Source organism: Armigeres subalbatus, chromosome 3 (genome assembly GCF_024139115.2).
Source record: "Armigeres subalbatus isolate Guangzhou_Male chromosome 3, GZ_Asu_2, whole genome shotgun sequence".
NCBI classification, from domain to species: domain Eukaryota; kingdom Metazoa; phylum Arthropoda; class Insecta; order Diptera; family Culicidae; genus Armigeres; species Armigeres subalbatus.
The window spans coordinates 137,879,217-137,902,247 of record NC_085141.1 but is presented as its reverse complement, the minus strand read 5'-3'; the positions used below and the strand labels follow the sequence as shown (position 1 = coordinate 137,902,247).

At 40.3% G+C, this 23,031-nt stretch overlaps 1 protein-coding gene across 3 annotated transcripts in view; it reads left to right on the top strand.

Annotated features, from left to right (window-relative positions):
- LOC134221373 (trithorax group protein osa) overlaps positions 1-23,031 on the top strand; it is a 535,812-nt gene that overhangs the window by 50,920 nt on the left and 461,861 nt on the right. For all 3 annotated transcript variants that reach the window (XM_062700565.1, XM_062700566.1, XM_062700564.1), the window contains exon 2: positions 11,946-13,718. In XM_062700565.1, coding sequence (XP_062556549.1) covers positions 12,747-13,718 — 972 coding nt within the window. In that variant the 5' untranslated portion in view covers positions 11,946-12,746. The remainder of the gene's footprint in view (positions 1-11,945; positions 13,719-23,031) is intronic.

Here is a 23,031-nt window from a genome sequence, read left to right as displayed (position 1 = left end):
AACCTCTTTTCACACCTGTTCATAATCTCACAAAACGGAAACCATCTATCGCCTTCTTCCTTTAGATGCTCATTGCCTGCCCAAAATGATCCAATCCAAACCGGAAACTCGGATCGAAAGATGGTTTAAAGCACACAAAAAGTTTGTCGCGCGTTTCATTCGATTTCCTTTTGCTTTGATACTGAAAAACATAAAATAAAAATCAAGACACCAAAGACCATCATCGTTTACCGAAAAGGCAGATTCAGCGACGGTAGAGCAATAAGCCGCATCGCCACGGCCCCGGTCTCAATTAGTGCTCCATTCAGCAGCATCTAGCGACTTGCTTTTATGTCGTTTTTTTTCAAAAGGAAACGAAACGAGAGAAAGGTGTAAAATGATGGCAAAATAAAAGCATGTAACCAGTTCCCCATGGTGGAAAATGGAAGTGGACGGAAACCGACATGCGAGCGGATGACAAATCATTAAGCAATTAAGCGGTTTTTTGGGGAAAAGTTGTTTAAAGTGATGGTTCTCTTTCACGGTGGCGCTGTGACAAAATGACAAAATAATAAAAAGAGGGAGCCGCGAACCATCATTGACGGCCGCTTTTTTAGAATAGAATTCTACAAACTGCCGTTTATTTGCATTTAAGACCGGTACAAATATTTTTGAAAAATAATGTATCCTCCTGCCTCGTATTTTGGTAGAATATGCCATATGACACTTGACTTAAGATTAATGTAGAAAGCATCCAACATATAGATGCGATTATGACCTTCTGTACAACACATCCGTTCACTTGTGCTCTCCAGAGATTGTCTGTTTTCTTTTAAAGGCTTCTCATCGTTTATCGAAGCTCCATCAGGTTTCGCTTGATAATGGCCTAATATTTTTCGATTGGGCTGAGCGCTGAGTAAAGGCTATAAGATCACTCCAAAACCGAATTTTAATATAAGGCTCGGAAACAAATAATGTTATAGGGAGGTAGCACCAATAGTGGAGGTAGTGGGGTTTTAATGAGATTTATCATAATTATACACTTTACGATGGTTTCAGTTGATGCGTCGTGCTTTAAATATCATGTTAAATGCAACTTATCTTAAGATTTCGCTTGAAAAACTATTGAAAACAATGATTTTCCTTAACAAAATTGACTCCCTTGCACCTATAGTGGTGCAACTGTACCAATAGTGGCGAGTCTCATAAGAAATCAATGGATAGCACCACTATAGGAACCAAAATTAATTTTTACCGCCACTAAAGGAACAGTGTACCCATAGTGGTGCAAGCAATTTTTGGTAATTGTTGATGTTATATGACATCTATCTCATTTTTGTTAGCAAGTTTATAAGTTTATCTATTGACTAAGATATTAAAGCAGTAAATTTCCCATAATTATCAATTTTTTTAAAATATTTTCTTTTGTTGATCTACTAATACCTCCACTATTGGTACCGTTACCCTATACCGATCGACTCAGCTCGACGAATTGAGGTGTTGTCTGTATGTATGTATGTGTGTATGTATATTAAAGTGGGGAACAGTTGTATGGAAAAACGCAAACTTCATCTAGGGTAACCGTACCCTTAGTGGAGGTAGCACCAATAGTGGAGGTAGTGGGGTTTTAATGAGATTTATCATATTTATACACTTTACGATGGTTTCAGTTGATGCGTCGTGCTTTAAATATCCTTTTAAATGCAACTTATCTTAAGATTTCGTTTGAAAAACTATTGAAAACAATGATTTTTCTTAACAAAATTGACTCCCTTGCACCTATAGTGGTGCAACTGTACCAATAATGGCGAGTCTATGGATAGCACCACTATAGGAACCAAAATTATTTTTACCGCCACTAAAGGAACAGTGTACCCATAGTGGTGCAAGCAATATTTGGTAAGTTTTGATGTTAAATGACATCTATCTTATTTTTGTTAGCAAATTTATTAGTTTATCTTTTGTTAAAGCTGTAAATTTCCCATAATTATCAATTTAAAAAAAATATTTTCTTTTGTCGATCTACTAATACCTCCACTATTGGTACCGTTACCCTAATCAAGGGAGATCAAGTTTTTTTCGGACTCGTTTTGGGACCCAAGTCATCTGTGCAAAATATGAGCTCGATTGATTACGTCTCCGCTTTCCGTATCGCGTTTGAAATTTATATGAAGATTAGTATGTAAAAAGGTCCTTTTTGTATTTTGCTTCTATCGGCTTCAATTTATCGCCAATCACGTCACTTAATACGTTTGCATATAGTATTAAGGATGCCGAAAGACTTTGCGGAAGAAGGTGCGTTGCTGGCACGTCTACAAAAAATGTTATAATGCTTCGAAGATGGATTGCTCAAACCGTGTGCAAGAAATCAATGTTTCTGCCAGAGCAACCGGGCAGTCTACGATTGTTAGAAGGCAAAACCCTTCTTCTTTTCTGTCCGGATTTTTACATTGAAAATGATTTGGAATAACTCCAATTAGCTCCCCAGCCCTATAAGATCAATAATTTTCAGATAACATCAGTAGCTAGGCAGTTCTGTCCGAATAAACAATTTTGATTTAAAAAAAACTAAATGCTTAGTTTTTAGCTTTTGAAAATTGGTCTGATCGGTTCAGGAGTTATTGAAAAAATATCGTTTTTGCCTTTCTCGTACAACAAAGTACGACGAACTGAGGTGATGTCTGTATGTGTGTATGTGTTCAAATTTTGTAGACACACTTTTTGAAACTTGGCATTGTCCGATGTTTGTACACATGCAACCGAGTGGGTTGAGTATTTAGTATTGACCGGCATTTACACACAGATACAGATGACAGCAAATAGTATACACAGGAATCTGTTTTTACGCGATTTTTTTTCGTTCGCGGGTTTCCGAACATTTTTATTTCGAAAAAAAAATTTGTTCTGAAAATTTTGTCTTTGGGGGGGGGTTTTATGTCCAAAACCACCCCCGTGGCTACGCCACTGTCTCAGAGCATAGAGTGTCATCGTGTTAGCCTCGTGATATACGAATGCATGATATACGAATATACTCTATGGTAAACAACAAATTTAATGGTATGCTTATTGTTTTAAAAATGAATATCAAAATTTGTTTTTTCTCCTTCTTCTTATTGGCATTGCATTCCCACACTGGAACAAAGCCGCATCGCAGCTTAGTGTTCATTAAGCACTTCCACAGTTACTAACTGCGAGGTTTCTAAGCCAAGTTACCATTTTTTGCATTCGTATATCATGAGGCTAACATGATGATACTTTTATGCCCAGGGAAGTCGAAACAATTTCCAATCCGAAAATTGTCTAGACCGGCACAGGGAATCGAATTCATCCACCCTCAGCCTGGTCTTGCTTTGTAGCCGCGCGTCTTACCGCGGTTTTTTATTCCCTAATTTATTTGGTATCGGCACGCCGCTGTTCAAAATATGTCACGCCGAAATATTCTCCAAGAAAATTCTTAAGCGTTTCCTGAGGATGTTTCGATGCGTTTCACGAGTAAATTTTGAAGCGATTTCCGAGGAAACGCCGTTCCTCATCGGAGCGTTTCTCAAAGAAATTACGAAGCGTTTTCCGAAGAAATTCTTAGTTAAAGTTTCGAAATGTTTTCTGATGACATTTCAAAGCGTTTTTCTAGGAAATTCCAAAGCGTTTCCCTTAGAAATTTTGAATCGTTTCGCGAAGAAATTTCACAGCGTTTCTTAAGAAACATTTTCTGAGCTTCGAAGAGTTTTCGGAGGAAATTTCGAAGTATTTCCCGAGACATTTTGCCCAACGAAATTTCAAAGTGTTGCCCAAGGAAATTTTGGAGCGTTTTCCGTGGAAATTTTGAAGCGTTTCCTGAGGAAATTTCAAATAGTTTCTTGAAGAAATTTCAAAGCGTTTCCCGAGTGAATTACGAAACATTTCATGAGAAAATTTTGAAGCTTTTCTCGAGGAACTTCTGAAGCGTCTCCTTAGAAGATTACGATGCGTTTCCCAAGAAAATTCCGAAGAGCTTTCCGAGGAAATTGCGAAGCGTTTCCCAAGAAGTTTTTAAGTGTTTATCAGGAAGTTTCAAAGCGTTTCCCGATGAAGTTTTGAAGCGTTTCCTGAGGAAATTTCAAAGCGTTTTCTGAGGAAATTCTGAAGAGTTTTCGGATGATTTTCTGAATCGTTTCCCAAAGAAATTTCGAAGTGTATCCCGAAGAAATTTCGATGCATTTCCTGATGAAATTTTGAAGCGTTTCCTGAAAGTGTTCCGGAGGATTTCCTGTGGAAATTTCGTAGTGTTTCCAAAGAAACTTTTGGGGCATTTATCAAGGAAATTCCAAAAAAACGTTTCTCAAAGGAATTCCGAAGCATTTCCCTGAGGAAATTCCTTAGCGTTTTCCGAGGAAAATCCGAAGCGTTTTTCGGGGAAATTCCGAAGCGTTCCCCAGGAAATTTCAGTTTCTCGAAGAAATTTTAAAAGAATTTCCCAGAAAATGTAGAAGCGTTTCTGAGCAAATTTCTTGGACGAAACCAAAGGACCCAAATTCAACCACCTAGTAGTGGTACTGCCTTTCTCGCATTTACCAACTCGTGTTGTGGTAAGTGAATCTTACATTTCCAAAACTTCATCGCTGTCTCAATGGTACCCTTAAAATTATACAGCTTGTAAAAACTGAAATTAAAAGTACCGTTTCGAACGAAATGGTACGAAAATATGATATTAACGGGACGATTTTACAGTAAATAGTAAATACAAATTCCTTCATCATAATTTAGATCTATTATTGCTTGAAAAAGTATTTTCGTCTGTAATATGATACCGAAAAAGTATTTTTTCAACTCGGGAAGTTGAGAAACGTGAGAGTTTTGAGAGGATTCACAACAGCTGATTGATATAGAGAAGAGAGAAATTAAACGCACGTACCAATCATGAAACTTCAATGCAGGCAGCGTTGAAAACAAGCATCCAATCATTGGTCCTTTTGACCGATTGCCATTTGGCCGAAAGTCGTTTGGACGAATGTCATTTGGCCGAATGGGTCGTTTGGCCGAAAAGTTATAAATTTTGACCTCAGATTACAAGTAGTGAATAGTTAGTAAAGAGAAGTAGGAAAAAGCGAAAAGTGAACTGACTATTGAACTATTGATATTGGTCCCAAGTAAGCCGAGAAAAAGCGGGCTTGGTAGTCATATGGCTACTGCTTCTGCCTCATACGCAGGAGGTCATGGGTTCAATCCCAGGTCCGTTCCATTCTCCTACTTTGTATCTTTCTCTTTATTTCTCATGTTCTAGCAATCGCTAGAACTGGAAATGGACTTCCATACCGTTTCCATTATTATTCCTATACCTTCAACTTGAGTATTCTATCAGTAATCTGATAGAATTGGAAATGAACTATAGAGCTCGTTTCCTACATCCAATTAGAAATTCCATCAGTTACCTTCTCCTATCTATCACATTGGTAGCTCGTTAACCAAGACGGACCTCTGCCTCTCCAACCTAACCCAGAAATTCCAACAAATTCCGCATGAACTCGTGGCAAGTGCAGAGGTATATTCGGCTTGCAGTGGGCGAGTGATTGCATCATCATTTCCTCCCCCTTCCCTATATTGACTTGCATTCTGACGTGGCAGGCGCCAGTATGACCTAACAAATGAGATCACCAGTACTTGTACATTGAAGATGTGTGCTAGTCCCAAGCAAACATCTGTTGGTTCCCTGTGCAAGAACAGCTGATCTGGTCATAATGGAGTAGCAACTACGAGCAGTCAATCAAGCTCAAGCTCAAGCTCAAACTGGTCCCAAGTAAGCCGAAAAAACATCCACCTGATAGGAACAATGGGTCAACATTTTGTCATGGGTCATTTCGTTCGAGACTTTCGCTGGTTAAAATGAGATATTGTGGACATTCATCGTCGTTTTTTGCTGTTTGGCGTCAAAATCAAAACTAATAAAGCCAGCTGGTGGAATAATTCTGTTAATAACTGTGAAAGTGCTTAATGAACACTAAGCTGCGAGGCGGCTCTGTCCCAGCGTGGGGATGTAATGCCAATAAGAAGAATAAGAAAAACTTGCTGCGGTTAGTCTTGGGCTAGCTTACCGTCCTGTAGCCGTCCAATGTTTAGCCGCGACGTATGACTTCGAGGCGTTTTGTACACCGTCGAGAGTTTTAAGCGCAGGCATACTGCAACGAGGTAGTAGTCGGATTCTCTATTCGTACTGCAGTAATGTCGGGCATTCGTGATGTATGAGAAGAATTTATCGTTGATTAAAATGTTGTCGATTTGGTGTTCCGTTTCTTGGTTTGGTGATGATATGCATATGGTCTTGTGGATATTCTTGGAATTGAAGAACCGGCCTTTTACCTCAGCTTGCACAAAATTCACGCAACCGTCCGTGATTTAAATCACGGTGTATTTTTGCTAGTTCGCGAATTCGCGGATGTTTTTGTGTCCTAATCACGTGTTGACGTATATTGCCCGGCATTATGAAGCCGGTTACCAGCTCGTTGGTGGGGCACAGCTTTGGTAGACCGTAGCGGCTCGATGCCAACTTTTCCAAATTTCTTGTAGCGCCACGACTACGAAGTTGCAGGTAATCAACAATTTGACGGTTGCGCCCCAGGCTCGCCAAACCGATTTGTACTTGGTCCGCCCACCTAGTTCGCTGCGCTCCACGTCTTCATGTATTTACCGGCTGGGAAGCGGTAACCATTTTGTCCTGCATTCTTTCAACATGTACCCTTTTAGTTTTAGATCCCTTATATGTACTGGGTTTGTCGAAAGAGTTAAGCGAGCTCGTGGTTTATCTTGTGGCTTGCAAGTCCTTGTCGACGTCGAGCATGGTCCTAGTTTCATGTCTGTAGAGGAGCACCACCGGTCTCATGAGCGTTTTAGGATACATTTCTTGCGAAGGTGAATCTTTTTGGACCGTAGATTCTTCTAGTGCCTTCGTATTTTACGATTAACATTTTAATCATCCATTAGCATGGATTCAAAGTAGAGGATTTCCTCGACCACCTCGAAGGTATCCCCGTCTATCGTAACACCGCTGCCAGGCGGGCCCTGTCGCGCTCGGTTCCGCCCACTAGCATATAAACTTTGTCTTCGATGAATTCATCACCAGTCCATTTTTTTGCCTTACGTTTCAGGCGGGTATACCATTCGGCCCCCTTTTCAAATGTTCGGCCTACAATATCCATGTCATCCGCGAAACGAACAAATTAAATGCAGTTTATACTCGGACGCCGTAGAGTGAACACATACTCGAAAGTGCTGATCAAGTAGTAAACGGTTGCTCACACTTTGTGTGATTTTTTTTTTGTATCAAACAAGCGGAATCTATTCATTGAATAGATAAAATGGAAACCAGGAAGAATACAATGCGGTTGGCTTTTACGCCGGCTGCTAGAATGCCGATTCATCTGGATGTGCTACGGTTTATGATGCGGGTGCTGAAGATTCCAGCAACTGAGGTGCACTCAGTGTACAAGGACGAAAACGACCAGCGATTCTACGTGAAATTCATCGACGAAATGAGCTTCAACAGATTTAGTGGCACAATGGAGGATCATTATTGGTTTCAGTATGCAGATGGCGAGAAAACACGTGTGCAGCTCGAGATGGCTAGTAGGCAGTTTAAATACATACGGATCTTCAACTTGCCTCCTGAAACGGAAGATAAGGATATAGCTACACTGCCGCTAACCGCAAGTCGAGCACATCTGTATATGGGCGTCCATATACAGATGTGCTCGACTTGCAGTTAGCGGCAGTACAGCTCTAGGACAATTTGGTCGAATCCGTCAACACGTGCGTGAAAAGTACCCAACAGATTATGGATACCCGGTTTTCAGTGGTGTAAGGGGAGTGTACATGGAAATAGATAAACGAACCTGTACATCGGACACTTCCGTGCGAGACTCTATTATGAGGGGCTGAAGAATAGGTACTTTTTCTGCAAAGCGGAGGGGCATAATAAAGCAGACTGTCCAAAGATGGCGAGCAACAGGGAACAAGGGGCGCCGGGTTTAGTCAACAACAGGTTATACAGTCAAGTAGCTGCTAACCTTCGGATTGCGACGGGACGCAGTGATGATATGAGCGCAGCGTCTACCGTCACGGTGACGGTCCTACAAGTTCCAAAGCATCCCAGCTCTCATGGTCGCATTATATCCCTGGTGATAGACGGAGTGAACTTTGTGAATGTGTATGCACATTCTGGTACTCAACACAGAAAAGAGAGAGATTTGCTGTTTACAAATGATATTTTGATTCACTTGGGAGAATTCAAAGAAAATGTGGTGCTCGGTGATTTTAATTGCATAATTGACAAGAACGATTCCTCAGGTTCGGTTAAAAACATATGCAATGGTTTAAAAAGAATGGTTAGCGAGTTGGATCTAAAGGATGTTGGATTGCTTAAAAGTGATAAGCGATGTTTTACCTTCGTGAGAGGGGTATCCAGCTCTAGAATAGATCGAGTTTACGGATCTAGCGTGTTTGTTGAGCAAGTGAAGAAAGTTGAAACATTGGCGGTACCTTTTTCAGACCATTATAGTGTAATCTTAACATTAGATGTTCATGATGCTAGGAAGCTTAATCTTTATGGTCGAGGATACTGGAAGATGAATCCAAACCTTTTGACCGACGATGCAACAAAAGAAAAATTCAGAAATTTGTACGAACAGTTAAAAACAAGAAACGCTTATCATAACATAAGTTATTGGTGGAATACTGATTTAAAAAATAGTATTAAAAGGTTTTTTAAGAGTGAATCATTTAACTTAAACCAACAGCTTTCCAGACATAAAAGTTTTTACTACAAATGTTTCCAAGAAGCAGTTCAGTACCAAACGTCAAATATTGATGTCAGCGATGAGCTAAAATTTGCAAAATCAAAATTAATGGACTTGGAGCAAAACAGGCTCAATAGGATACGAAGTAGATTTAAGGTTCATTCTTTATACACTGACGAAAAGCTATCGTTTCTTCAGGTCACGTCTTTCTTAAATCGATCTACTCACTCTAGACTACTAAAACTAAAAGTTAATGGGGAAGTCACTTCAAATCCGTCGGTTCTAAAACAAGAAATATTCAGCCACTTTTCAAACAAATTCCAGAAAAAATCTGAACGAAATGATGGTTGTGGAGAGACTCTAGATTACATTTACCAGCAATTAACAGAAGATGATAAATTAGCGTTGATTGAACCGTTCAGAGTAGAAGAAATCAAAAACGCGCTACTAGAATCATCGAACAACAGCTGCCCAGGTCTAGATGGTATTAACTACGAATTCTATTCAACATTCTTTGATTTAATTAAAAATGACATGCTAAAACTTTTTAATGCTTATCTCACAAGTGACGAATATCCTCCGGCACTTTTTTCTTCGGGAATTATTACATTAATTCCAAAAAAAGGTAACATATTTGATTTAGACAACAAAAGACCGATTAGCATGTTGAATGCTGACTATAAGCTTTTTACAAAAATGTTGTTCAACCGACTAAAGCCTATTTTGCAAAAACTCTTAATATCCGGGCAGTCAGCGTGCAAGGATAATAGCTCGTGCATAGACAATTTAACACTATTACGCAACATAATCATCAAGGCAAACTCTAGTAGAAAGTTCAAAGGAATTATATTATCTATTGACCTGGAAAAGGCATTTGACAGAGTAGACCATGAGTTTCTATGGAAAATTCTGGAGAAGTTTGATTTCCCAAACAATTTCACTAACTGCTTGAAAAAACTTTATAAAAATGCAACATCCAAAGTTCTATTCAACGGATTCCTGACACAATCGTTTTCTATTGGATGCTCAGTGAGACAAGGATGTCCGCTGAGCATGGCCTTGTTTGGATTATACCTTGAACCACTTTTAAGGAATATTAAAAGTAATTTACGAGGTGTTCTTGTCAATGACGATTTTGTGAGAGTTATAGCCTACGCAGACGATTTGAATATCTTCATCAGAAATGATGAAGAATTTAGTATAGCTTTGGAACTGATTAATTACTACAGTATTTATTCTAAAATCAAAATCAATATTTTCAAATCGCAATTTCTCAGACTGAACAACTGTCCATTGGGACCACAGCTTGTTAAAGAATCTGACTGTGTTAAAATCCTTGGTGTTTATTTTAGCGAGAATTATAAAAAGATGATTAATTTAAACTATAACGCTATAATCAAAAATATTAACTTTAGTCTCACACTACAGTTCAATAGGCGACTGAACATAATTCAAAAAATCTGGCTATTGAATACGTATATTCTCTCTAAACTATGGTACGTGGCACAATTGTTTCCCCCTGAAAACAGTCATATCGCCATTCTGCGGAAACATTGTGGAAACTACATTTGGAAAGGATTTTTCTACAGAACGGAATTGTATGCACCAGAGCATAAGGGAGGACTCGCTTTGATTGACATCGAGTCCAAAGCAAATGCACTCTTCATCAAGAATACATTATGTAGTCGAAAATCGGTTTTATTGACAATTTTATGATCAGGCAGAACACCAACCTGAGTAGAAACACTCGTGAATGGATTTGTTCGGCGTTAGATCTTAAAGATAAAAATCTAATCACTAGTAAACAGTTTTATGATTACTTGATTACTACAATGGATATCAAAATTAAACAGCAAGAGAAGAAACCCCATGTAGAATGGGAGAACATTTTTGAAAACTCTAATCAAACGTTTTTGACTACAGACTCAAGATCTACACTTTTCATGGTGCTACGAGATTTAGTGCCATACAAATCCAAACTGTTTCGACATCAAGTAAGAGGCTCGGATTCTCCAACATGCGATTCTTGTGGAAGAATCGATTCAGTTGATCAAAGAATCAAATACTGCACAGGATCGTCAGAGATTTGGAAATGGCTGAATAGCATAATAAAAACAAGGTTCAGAATAAACATAAAAGATGCTCAGGCTTTGCTAACATTGAGAATAGGAGATAATAATTATAAATATAAAGCAGCAATTTGGTTAACAGTTGAAACGTTGAAATATTGTTTAAATAACCCCACGGACGGAACGACAGCTCAATTAAAAAGCATAATAAGTGTAACACGATGGAATAACAAAACATTGTATGCCAAACATTTCAAACGTTTTATGTATTTATTATAAATAGTAACCATGTATATTTCTTTGTAGATATTATTGATAATAAATATGTTCTTTAATTAGAAAAAAATAATAATAAAAAAAAATGGATCTGTTGAAATCGTAACCTGTGTGTTACAAAAGGCAATTCGCACGGAAGTTCATCAGATTGTCGAAGTCCCCGGCGGGATTCGAACGAACTGAAGTGTTCACACAATTTTACACACCATCTCATAAGTTCGCAGGAAAATTGTTCTCGTCCATGATCTTTCAAAGCGATCGACTTTCAGTGTAGACCATACACTGAAAGTCGATTATTGATGTTGCAGAGATTCAGCAACACGAGAATTCATTTATCACAGAAAAATCCTCTTTATTTTGACATAAACAAACTCGACGTTGCGTATTATGGACTCGGAGGTGGCCATAATAGGCATGCTAGTTACATAATTTTAAAATGATTTCTTCATTGGTGAAATACCTGTTGCTTGTCATCTGCTGCAGCAGAACTACAACTTGTCAAGAGGCTCGTTCTAGCGGAGCGACAGAAGTAAATTTTAGTCGCTAAGAGATCCATTACTAGCACTCACTCCCTAGTATTAAAACTTAAAAACAATGAATTTAATAGTCGGAATCCGTATTCTATTAAGATACTCAGCTCAAGTAACAAACAATATTTTTAGTTTCATCCAATGCATTTGCCTTTTAATGTTATCCTTTTCCTTTACTACATTTCCGACATTATAATTATACCCAAACTCTTGACCTAAGATGCAAACAAAAACATTTAAACATCCCATGTTGGCGAAGCCAATCAAAATTGCATAATAATTGAAGTCATAATTTATTCTTTTCCCCTCTTCTCATCTCATTACAGCCAAATTGTTTCTGTTTTTTGTGGAGAATCGAAAAAAGCCATCGGCACTGCTACGAGTTAATGTGAAGCAACAAAGCAAGCAAGAGGAAGCCATAAGTTGAAATCCTCGTCGTATTGGTCGCGATCTGAAAACAAGATTTAAAAATGTTCGCGAAAAAAGTGTGAATAGAGAGTCCGTGTTCCAGGCGAAGGCAGAGAATCGTTCGAATTGGTGTCCGTCCCCCGCCGGGGCTGCCTTCGTAGTTTTTTTTTATTAGTTTGTTAGTTTTCGGCATCCATGTCCCTCTATACTACTTCGAGCCCACGTGTGTGCCTGAAAGTCCGCCGTCGTTAAGTGGTTTGTTTTCGGTGCCGTTCTTGTCCGGTTTTGGGCCGCGAATGTGTATGTGAGTTTGTGTCTGTGTATGTGAAAATCGTTTCGCGCGTAGATGATTAACACGCGAATGAGGAAATGAGATTGAAGATAGGTAGTGCTTAAGGTGAAACATCATTATCGCCAACAACAACAGCAGCTAGCAACTTGTGAAGAAGAAATGAAGAGAAGAAAGATTGAAGCGGAAATTGCAAATTGTGGTTACTAAATAGAATAAATCAACACGCAAACCGTAGCTTAGAACGAGGCTAATGTGTATTAGAAGTTGATGTGTAATTATCGCGCGATATCATTCGACTACTGTTGGTAACCGGCACCTTTAACATTATTATTTGTGGCCGCGATTGAAGTTTTTCAAATTTCATTCAATGACGAAGCCTCGCGAAATGGAATGTGGGGCAAAATGAGCTAGGCGGCGCAAATATACGATGGCACACCAACAGACTGATATAAATGAAAGTATTCGCAAAAGTAAAAATAAAGGTGCTGATAAGAAACAGACAAACAAAGCAAATAGTTTACAGAATGGTACCGATACTCAACAAGGTGGAAGGAATTCTAAAAGTTGCCCAATAATGGGTGGCGAGAAAACGAAATCTCCTGCGTCCGGTGCTGCCGGAGGCAATGGTGGCCAAGCTCCTGCTTCGCCGGCCTCCGGACCACCTCATCCGCCGCATCCTGGATCCGAAAATGCCCCCGGAATGCACCCTTATGAATCTTCTGGACATCACATGCCGCCTTCTGGTAATACCGGTCCATCGGATCCTAGCACTAACAACAAAGACGATATGCATCATCACCCTCAGCATCACCCGATGCACCAGCAACATCCGCAACATCACCAGCATCAGATGTACGGCCAACCTCCGATGCAACATCAACAGTATCCCAGATACCATCACGATCCCAACATGCCCCCAGGAGGACCGGATCCGTATGCTCACTACCGAATGGGCGCAGCGCCTAGTGGCAAACCCGGTTCCATGATTCCCCCGAATAGGCCACCACCGCAGCGTTATATGCAAGGTCCGGGTCCGGGACAGCCACCACAGCATCCAGGGCATCCGGGCCAGCAGCAGACGCAAGGTCCCACGCCGACATTGAATTCGTTGTTGCAGTCGCACCCGCCACCACCGCCCCATTCCCAGCATCGTTATCCCAACAGTTACGACCCTAATCCGGCACAGCAGCCTCCGCCACCAGGTCCGGGTCAATCACCGGGGCCACAACCGGGTCAGCAGCAACAGCCGTCACAACAGCAACAACCACAACAACCACCATCCTCGGGACAGCCTCCACAACCGTACGGTGGTCATCAGCAAGGGTGGGCTCCACCACCCCGCCCCTATAGCCCTCAGCATCAGATGGGCTCCCAGCAATCGTATCGTCCTCCACCACCGGTAAGTTATTGAGATTGCAATGTAAAATTTAAAGGATATAGCAGCATGTTGATTGTTTTAACTGATGATACACAGTTTATTCTGAGAAATTTAAAAAAAGCTTTTAATATATATTTTTAGTCACCAAATATCATAGGTAGTGGGTTCGATTTTCGATAACGGCCCAAATTGGCATTAAAAGCTATCTACCAATAAATTTTAAGCTTGCAAATGCATAGAAGTAGATTAGCGTTGGCGCCACGGTCAATAAAAAATTTCTGTTAGATGCTGGTTGACCCACTTCATGAATCACCTACGTTAGCATTTACGCGAAATGGAGCGAGATTTGTAGAAACCAAACAGTGTAAAGCAAAATATAAATAAAATCGTAAATTCTCAATATCCTGACTTTTACCGTCTCGCTTTTGCTTCAAGACCACCTGCGTTGCTGTCTAGCTGATAATGGGTCGATGAACTACAACCACTCTTTTGATCTTGATGGTTCCATTTTTGACTCTGACTTTCAGAACGATCTCAATTAGGTGTCAAGATTGATGGTTCTCACTTCGTTTGTTGTGCCACAAATAGCAAACACTGATGATGGCGATGATCTGGGTTTTACTTCCAATAATACGCTGAAGTCCACTTCTCCATTCATCAACTTGTTGATATTCTAAATCCCCTTCATCATACTGAAAAAAAAAGCCGATACGGACTGTTTGATACGCTGCAATGCACCGCATCCGCATCCGACGACAACGGAGAAGACCTCCGTCGGTGAAGGTCACGCCTTACCTCATCCCGTATCAGCTGGCTTGCACCGTTCAATCGTGTCGACTGAGTGAAAGAATTGTGTTTAGTCGAGTTACTAACGTCCCGTCGCGTCACCATCATCGGTTGTTGGCGCTGTGGAAGCACCGACAAAAAAACCAAAGAGAAAGCATGGTGTTGAGATGACGACGATGAGATGTTGTAGAGGGATTTATTTATAGCGATTTTACTCTCGCCCCATCGTCAGTTAATGAAAAAGAAAATGCTTCTGTAAAATGCAGCACTGATGAGCACGCACACACACAACACAGTAGGAATGTCGGTGTTTGACGGTTATTTTTAGTGATTACTTTCAAGGAATTTGGTCGTCAAAGAATAGTTGGTGCTAGCAGTGCACAGTGGCTAAAATCGTGTTTCGAGCGCGTTTAATTAATAGTAGCTTTATTATGCAATTTAGCGTAATGGTGTCTTCGAGGCATTTTATCAGTAAGTTTTTGCGATTTTTTAGAGGTATTCAGTTTACTGATCAATCCCCCTAAAAGTGAGATGAAAAATTTATTTTTTCCACTTCACAACATATAAGGTTTGATTCTTCATAAAAGTTGTAGCAAAAGTTCTCCTGAAAAACTTTGCCGAAGACACCAAGTTCGTAATTCCGTTACTTTTGGAGACTTTTTACGTTTTATGCGGACAAACCCTTAAAATGTGTTTTTTCATCATATCTTTTTCACTTTAATTTATACATTTTGTGCATGTTCTAGAAAGTTTTAGATAATATTAAAATACGCCGTTTGGTGACTATTGTGACTTAAAAACTTTAAAAATAAAAAAGCTATAACAGTTTTATTGGATTTTTTAGTCATATTTAATATAACTGCAATTTGACAAGGGGCAAATTGTGGCAGTCAATCTCATACGCATAACAAAATACAAGTAATGAACTTTAAATTATTACCTGAACTGTAGAGTTGTAAGCGAATGTAAGGAATGTTTCATCAAAAATCATTTTCTACTATGCAAGGTAGAAATCAATCACCCTTCAAGGAGTTGATGAACTAATGCACCATGCGTCTCCATGTGCTTGGTTGCTTATACATCGCACATGCTTAAAACTTTGTTGGCATAAAAATCAATAAATCTCCAAAAGTAAAGAAATTACGAACTCGGTGTTTTCGACAAAGTTTTTCAGGAGAACTTTTGCTACAACTTTTATGAAGAATCAAACTTTATATGTTGTGAAGTGCAAAAAATAAATTTTTCATCTCACTCTTAGGGGGATTGTTCATAAGGATGAATACCTCCAAAGAAGCGCGTTAACTTACTGATAAAATGTCTCGAAGACGCCATCACGCTAAATCACATTATAAAGATACTATTAAATAAACGCGCTAAAAACTCGATTTTAGCCACTGTGCAGTGGGTTGAAGTTGTGGGAGGTAAAATATTGATGAACGTAAGATAATATCAAAGACTCAAAATGTTGACATGATCGAAGAATCATCATCAATCACTTCTTTCGTGTGATGTTGCAAGGTTCTAAACTAAATTGATTATTATTGATTTGATTGTTTTCAACTAAGCGTTACCATTTTTGCATGATCAAATGTAAACGCTACCATTTCGCTGGTATATTAGGTTTTGAATTCATTAATAGCTGGCAGAGATTATCTGCGGGCATATATTCATGCCGCTCAAAGAGCATTAACCCCAGTCCTGATGTTTGGATGGACACTAAACAGATCTGACACGATGTCCCTCCGGCGAGACAGAAAGTTTACTAATGATTACGAACGACATAAGACGTAATACAACCCAAAACAATCGCCAACGACCTAGGCGATGAATGAAGGATCACGGTTGGAAGCTTGGAATATGGAACTGCAAGTTGCTAGGAGTCTACGATAAATTACATCCCCGCAACTTTGACGTCGTGGCGCTGCAGTAAATTTGTTGGATAGGACAGAAAGTGTGGGAAAGCGAGCATCGAGTGGTTACCTTCTATCAAAGCTGTGGCGCCACTAACTACCTGGGAACCGGCTTCATAGTGACGGGCTAGATGCGTTAACGCGTGATTGGGTGGCAGGCAATTAGCGTAAGGATGTGTAGGCTGAATAAAATGCATTGCCCACACTAAGGGATACCCTTCGACGTGAAAGAAGCGTTCTATGCACAGCTGGAGCAGACATACGATAAATGCCCACTGCGGGACCTCAAAATCGCCATCGCTCATCGAAAGGGAGGAAATGTACAGACCGGTGATCTGACCGGATAGTCCTGATACCGTATCGAATGACAACGGCTATTACGATGCATAAACTTTGCAGCCTCCCGCAGAATGGTAGTCCGAAGCACTTTCTTCCTCCGCCAGGATATTTTCACTATACCAAGAAACGGACAACCAAATCGACCACGTCCCAATCGACGGTAAATTCTTCTCCGCCAGCAAGAACGTCCGCACTTACCGCAGTGCGAATATTGAATCCGACCACTACATCGTTGCAGTATGCCTGCGCTCAAATCTATCGACGGCGTAGAACACGCGTCGAAGTCGGCTTAACATTGAACGGCTAGAAGACGATAGATTAGCCAAAGACTACGCGAAGCAGTTGGATTCCTGAAGATGGCTCGAAAGATATTCGAATTTTCGAATAATGGTTGGTCGAAATGGCGCTTCCTGCTGTTCCTGAAACTGTTCTTCAGGAATTCATAGAATTGCTTCTAGAACTTCTTCGGAATTAGGGTAACGGTGCTATTTTGTACATCAATATATTATGGACTTTTGGCTATATTTTGTTTATTTCGTTACATAAATATGGTTCGAAATGTGACTATGAACTAGCTAAAATTAATTCTGTTAATTTAAAAAAAATCGGTGTAGAAAAACACGCAAAATATAGCCAACAGTCCAAAATATATTCAGATGTCTAAAACACATCATTTACCCTATTTACTAGAATATTTCGGTTTGAAAATATTTCAGAATTTCATTTAAAAATTGTTTGAAAACTCTACAACCTTTTTTGCAATTCTTTATGAACTAATACGCCTACTTCTAGAATTTTCTACATTTCTTTCTATTTCTTTTTTTAAGTCTTTTAGGAATTCCTTAGAATACTCAAGTTCATCCAAGAATTTATGAAAAAATGTCTTCTGAGTTCAAGGATTCCTTTTCGAATTTCTTCAAGAAATACTTCATGCATTGATCATCAAAATCTCTTATGAACTCCTTCGGATATTCCCACGAAAATTCCGTCTTGAATTCTTCACGAAAGGAATTTTCAAGAGAAATTTTCAGGAGAACGTATAGAGATATAGTTCTTGAAGGATTTTTCGCGTATATTCTTGTAGGTATTTTTGAGAGAATTTTTGTATCTAAAGAAAAAGCTGGAGTACTTTCCTTATGATATTTTGAAGGAGTTTTAAAGGGAATTTCCTGGTAAAATTCTGTAAGGTTTTCTGTGCAAATTCTTGGAGAAATTCTCGGGGAGATTCTTGGGGGAATTTGTGAAGGAGCTCTTGGGAAAAAAAAATCGGAAGAATTCCTAAAGATATATCCGGAGAAATTTTTTTCCAGAGTAATTTATTTGTGAACGACTTTCCGGGAGGAATTTCTTAAAGAATTCCCAGAGGAATGCCCGTAAGACTTTCTATATGTAGATTTCGCAATTTAATTTCCATAAGAAGTTCCTTAAGAATTCCTGGACAATTTTTCGGAAGGTTTCCCGGGAGGTGGGTTTAGTGGAATTCTATGTGATTTTCGGAAGGAATTTAGAAGAAATATCTAAAGAGTCCACTTACTTACTCCAGTAAGAATTTCAAGAGAAATTCTATGAAAATTATTCAAGAAGTTAGCATTCATATAGGGCAGCGTTACTCAACATTTTCCTTGAGAGCTACCCTTTCGAACTTTTGCTGTAATTAAAAACAAGCGTAGATAAGATATATAAAAACGGACCTGAAAACTAACGTGATATATGGCTCTCCGTGAAGTTGGCTGAAATTTTTTTACTCGGTTAAAAATTCCAATTCAAAGTAAATTTATGCTTCAAGCTTCCTACAAGACTTATTTGAATATTGGAGGCTTCCAAAACTATTGAAGGGAGACTTACGAGCCACTTGAAGGGAGGTTTCCAAGCTACTTGAAGGGAGGCTTCATAACCTTTTGAAAGGCGGCTTCCGAGCCTCTTGAAGGGAGGCTTCCGAGCACTGTGAAGGGAAGCTTCAAACCCTCTTAAAAGGCGACTTCCGAGCCGCTTAAAAGGAGTCTTCTGAGCCTTTTAAAAGTACGCTTCTAAGGCTCTTGCAAAACAAAATTTTGAACCTCTTAAGGGAATCTTACAAGCCTCTTGAAAGGCAGCTTACGAGCCACTTAAAAGATGGTTCCTGAGCACCTTGAAAGTAGAATCCCGCGCCATATAAAAAGAGGTTTTCGAGCCACTAAAAGGGAAGCTTCCGAGCCTCATGAAAGGCGGCTTTCGAGTCACTTAAAAGGAGGCTTCGAATCTCTTGAACCGCTGATATAAGGTAAACGGGGTAAAATGCACCCCTGGGGCAAAACGACCTTTTGGCATTTTTGGCGGTGTTTTAGACATATTTCCAAGAATGTTTACTGAAAGATTGGTAGTTCCGGATCTGTAAATACTCTAAAAAACTGAAAAGCTGAAAATGTCTAGGAAAACGTCAAAGAGTGGTTTAGTCCCGGGGGTCTATATTACCCCAGTTTCCCCTAGGAACTTCCGGAAAAAATTCCAGAGGCATTTTGAGGGGATACCGGAAGAGTTCCATGATGGATTTCCAGAGGAACTCCTGGAGGATCTTTCTGAGAAACTCTCGAAGAACTCCTGCGGGAACGTCTCAAGGAACTTTTAGAGGAAATCCTGGAGGAACATTCGGCGGAATTCCTAGAGGAACTTCCGGAGGAACTCCTAGAGGAATTTCCGGAGGAACTCCTAGGGGAATTTCCGGAGGAACTCCTGGATGTACTTCCGGAGGAACTCCTGAATGAACTTCCAGAGAAACTTATAGAAGAGCTTCCGGAGGAACTCTTGAAAGAACTCCTGCAGGAACGTCCGGAGGAACTTTCGGAGAAACTCCTGGAGGATCTTCCGGAGGAAATCTTGTAGCATCTTTCGGAGAAACTCCTGGAACAACTTTCGGAGAAACTCCTGGAATAACTTCCGGAGCATCTCCTGGAGGAACTTCCGTAGGAACTCCTGGAGCAACTTTCGGATGAACTCTTGGAAGATCTTCCGAATTTTTGTTGTCTTTATTTGAGAGGTTTTCAGCCCTAGGCTGGCCCACATCTATATCCGGAGAAATTTCTGGAGCAACTTCCGGAGGAATTCCTGGAGAAAATTCCGGAGGAACTCCTGGAATAACTTCCGGAGGAACTCCTGGAGGAATTTCGGGAGGAATTCCTAGAAGAACTACCGGAGAAACACCTGGAGCAACTTCCTAAAGAACTCCCGGAGGAACTCCTGTTGGAACTTCCGGAGAATCTTCCGTAGGAGCTGCTGGAGCAACTTCAGGAGGAACTTTTGGAGAATCTTCCGGGGGATCTCCTGGAGCAACTTCCGGAGGAATTCTTGGAGAAAATTGCGAAGGAACTTCTGAAGGAATTCCTAGAATAGCTTCCGAAGGAACTTTCGGAGCAATTCCTGGAGCTTCCTTCCTAGCACTTCCTGGTGGAATTTACGGAGGAATTTGTGAACCAACGGCCGTCGCTACTGGTTGAAAATGATCTGTACAATCAAAGTCGATTGCCTAAATTTCGGGTATTCGCCACCCGGAGTGGAAATTAATTACTATGTCTGAAACTCGATTTGTGCAATTGCACAACATGTGAAAGATTTAGTTCGAAAAATGTATTGGAGGGTAACCACTTCCTTCGGTAGGGTTCGAAAATGATCTTTTACGTCGTCGCCGATAAATTTTGAATCGGCGCACAGGTCTCATTTTACCTAAATGTTCATACGGCCAAAAATGTCGTTCGGCCGAATTGGTTATTTGGCTGAAAAAGTCGTTTGATACATAAGTTATTCGACCGAAAATGCCGTTTTCAGAAATGGTCCTTCGGTAGAGATGGACTTTTGGAAGATAGGCTATTTGGCCGAACATGTGATTTCGTTTTTTTGGCTTACTGGTGACCGCTAAAAATGATACCAGCAGAGAAATTCGGAGACGCATCATGACAGGAAATCGTATGTACTTTGGACTCCACAAAACGCTTCGATAGAATAGAGTTCGCCGCCGTTCCAAACTGACCATCTACAAAACGCTTATTAGGCCGGTAGTTCTCTACGGACACGAGACCTGAACGATGCTTATGGAGGACCAACTGGGAGTTTTCGAAAGAAAAATGTTGTGTACCATCTATGGTGAGGTGCAGATGGCGGACGGTACCTGGAGGAGGCGAATGAACCACGAGTTACATCAGCTGTTGGGAGAACCATCCATCGTAAACACCGCGAAAATCGGAAGACTGCGGTGGGCCGGCCACATAGCCACAATGTCGGACAATAATCCAGTGAAAATGGTTCTCGATAGTTCTCCTTGTGTACCACATCATGGGAGTAATTTGGGATGTCTCTTGTTCTCTCGACTTCTACCTCCTGAGTTCTAGTTGCCGTTGGTTTTATGTGTGGTATGTTAAAGTCTTTATGGTTATCAGCCTTGAATACTGCACTGGAAGAACTAAAGTCACGTGTGTATAGTGTTTTGCCAATATTTTGACACTCGTTATTCCAAAATGTGATGTTATTTCCTTTCATAAAAAACACAAGCCGATAGTTTTTGACAGTTGTATCTCTTGTGCAATTCTCGGAAGAGTAAATCGGATTGAAGATTTGGAAATCACACTGGATTCAAGACATGACATTCAAGCCGCCTTATAACGATGGCATCGCAACTGCTATTTGGCAACTCGGATTCATCTTCAAACTATCTGAAGTCTTCAGGGTCCCTCTTTGTCTAAAGTTTCTGTCTCTGGTCTTTATTTCGTTTTATCCTTGAATACTTGCTGTAGTACTCTGGAGCCCTCATCAAAGCGTCTGGGTCTCAAGGTTAGAATCCGTGCAGCTCAGATTCGCGCGTTATGCACTTCGGCATCTACCATGGAGGGACCTCGCTCATCTTCCAGCATACGAGGACCGTTGGCTTGGATTTGGCACTCCTCAAATAAGAAGAAAAACAGAACAAAAATCTGCCTTCCTTCGTGGCCAAACTAGTGACTGGTGAAATCATTCTTAGTCGCAAACATTCGATGATACAACATCACAAATATGGAGTGATGCTAAACTTTTCGAGAGGGAGTTGCAATACTATTCAAAATAGGTGCTGCAATCCTTCTTTAGCGCTTCCATACTTCTGGCAGATAATGTACGACATTCTGTGCAGTCAAGTGTTCGGCTTTTCCGGACACTTGACTGCACAGAATGACAGTCCGAATCTGCTAACAGCTAGCTACCGGAAAAGTTGAAGGAGAGGCCCTCAGAGCTCAGAGCTATGGGGCTTGTAGATCGAAAATAAAAATAATTGCCAATCCGGAGATGGTGAGTTCTAGTCTCGGTCCCGTCTAGAATGTTTTCGGGTTGGAATCTTTCGCGACACCCTGGGCATAGTGTATCAATTATGCTTGCCAAACAAGGTACATACTCATGCAATGGCGGGCATAGATAAGCTTTCAATTAATAACAGAGGAAATGCTAATAGAAGTTGAAAAGCAGGTCAAGTTTCAGTTGGAATGTAGAGCCATAGAAGAAGAAGATGATGATTATGCTACAAGATAGGAGTTGGAGTGTGGGTACTTCTGATCGACCACCATTATAAATGTCGCCTATGCAGTGATATACCATATCATCCTCTGTCGTCAGTCTACCGTAGCGAATGACAAATCGAGTTTCTTAATCTAGATTTTTATTTAGAAATATGCTTTTATAATTATTGAACGGCATTGTTTCAATTGAAAGATGTTCTGCCAATGCAGAACAAATGAAAAGGAGGCTTCCAAAATCGTGACGAAATCTTACACATGTGATACACGTTTTTGGAATAGTTACAACTTAAATAGGCATTACAAGAAGTGCTTGCACTGGTGTATAATTGACGCAGGCTGCAAATGGTGCCAGCCTTAATACGTGTGGAGTGATACGCGTATAGGTACCCCGTGGCAAGAACAGAGACAGACAAGCTCGTTGTTTCCGATAGTCGGGAATGTGGGCAGAGGTCTTGCCGTGTTTCAGTGCCTACGATTCCTACCGCTGCGAATTATGCGATGTATCACCAACCAGCAGCAACGTCTACATTATAATTGAAACGACTGACGGCCGTCTGCTGTATGAATTGAACACACAACCACCACGGAAATTGGAGAAATAGAAGACGAAGGATGGGGAATTGTGATTTGTGGTATTGATTACCACCTGCTGGTTCGGTTTTGGTTTCGATGGTAGGCTATCACGAAGATTAAGAACTCAATTTAATGCTCTTCCAGATAGTTACCTCGAGATTATAGTCACTTTAAAATTAAATTGATGAATAAGATTGATTCTCGAAACGCTCCAGA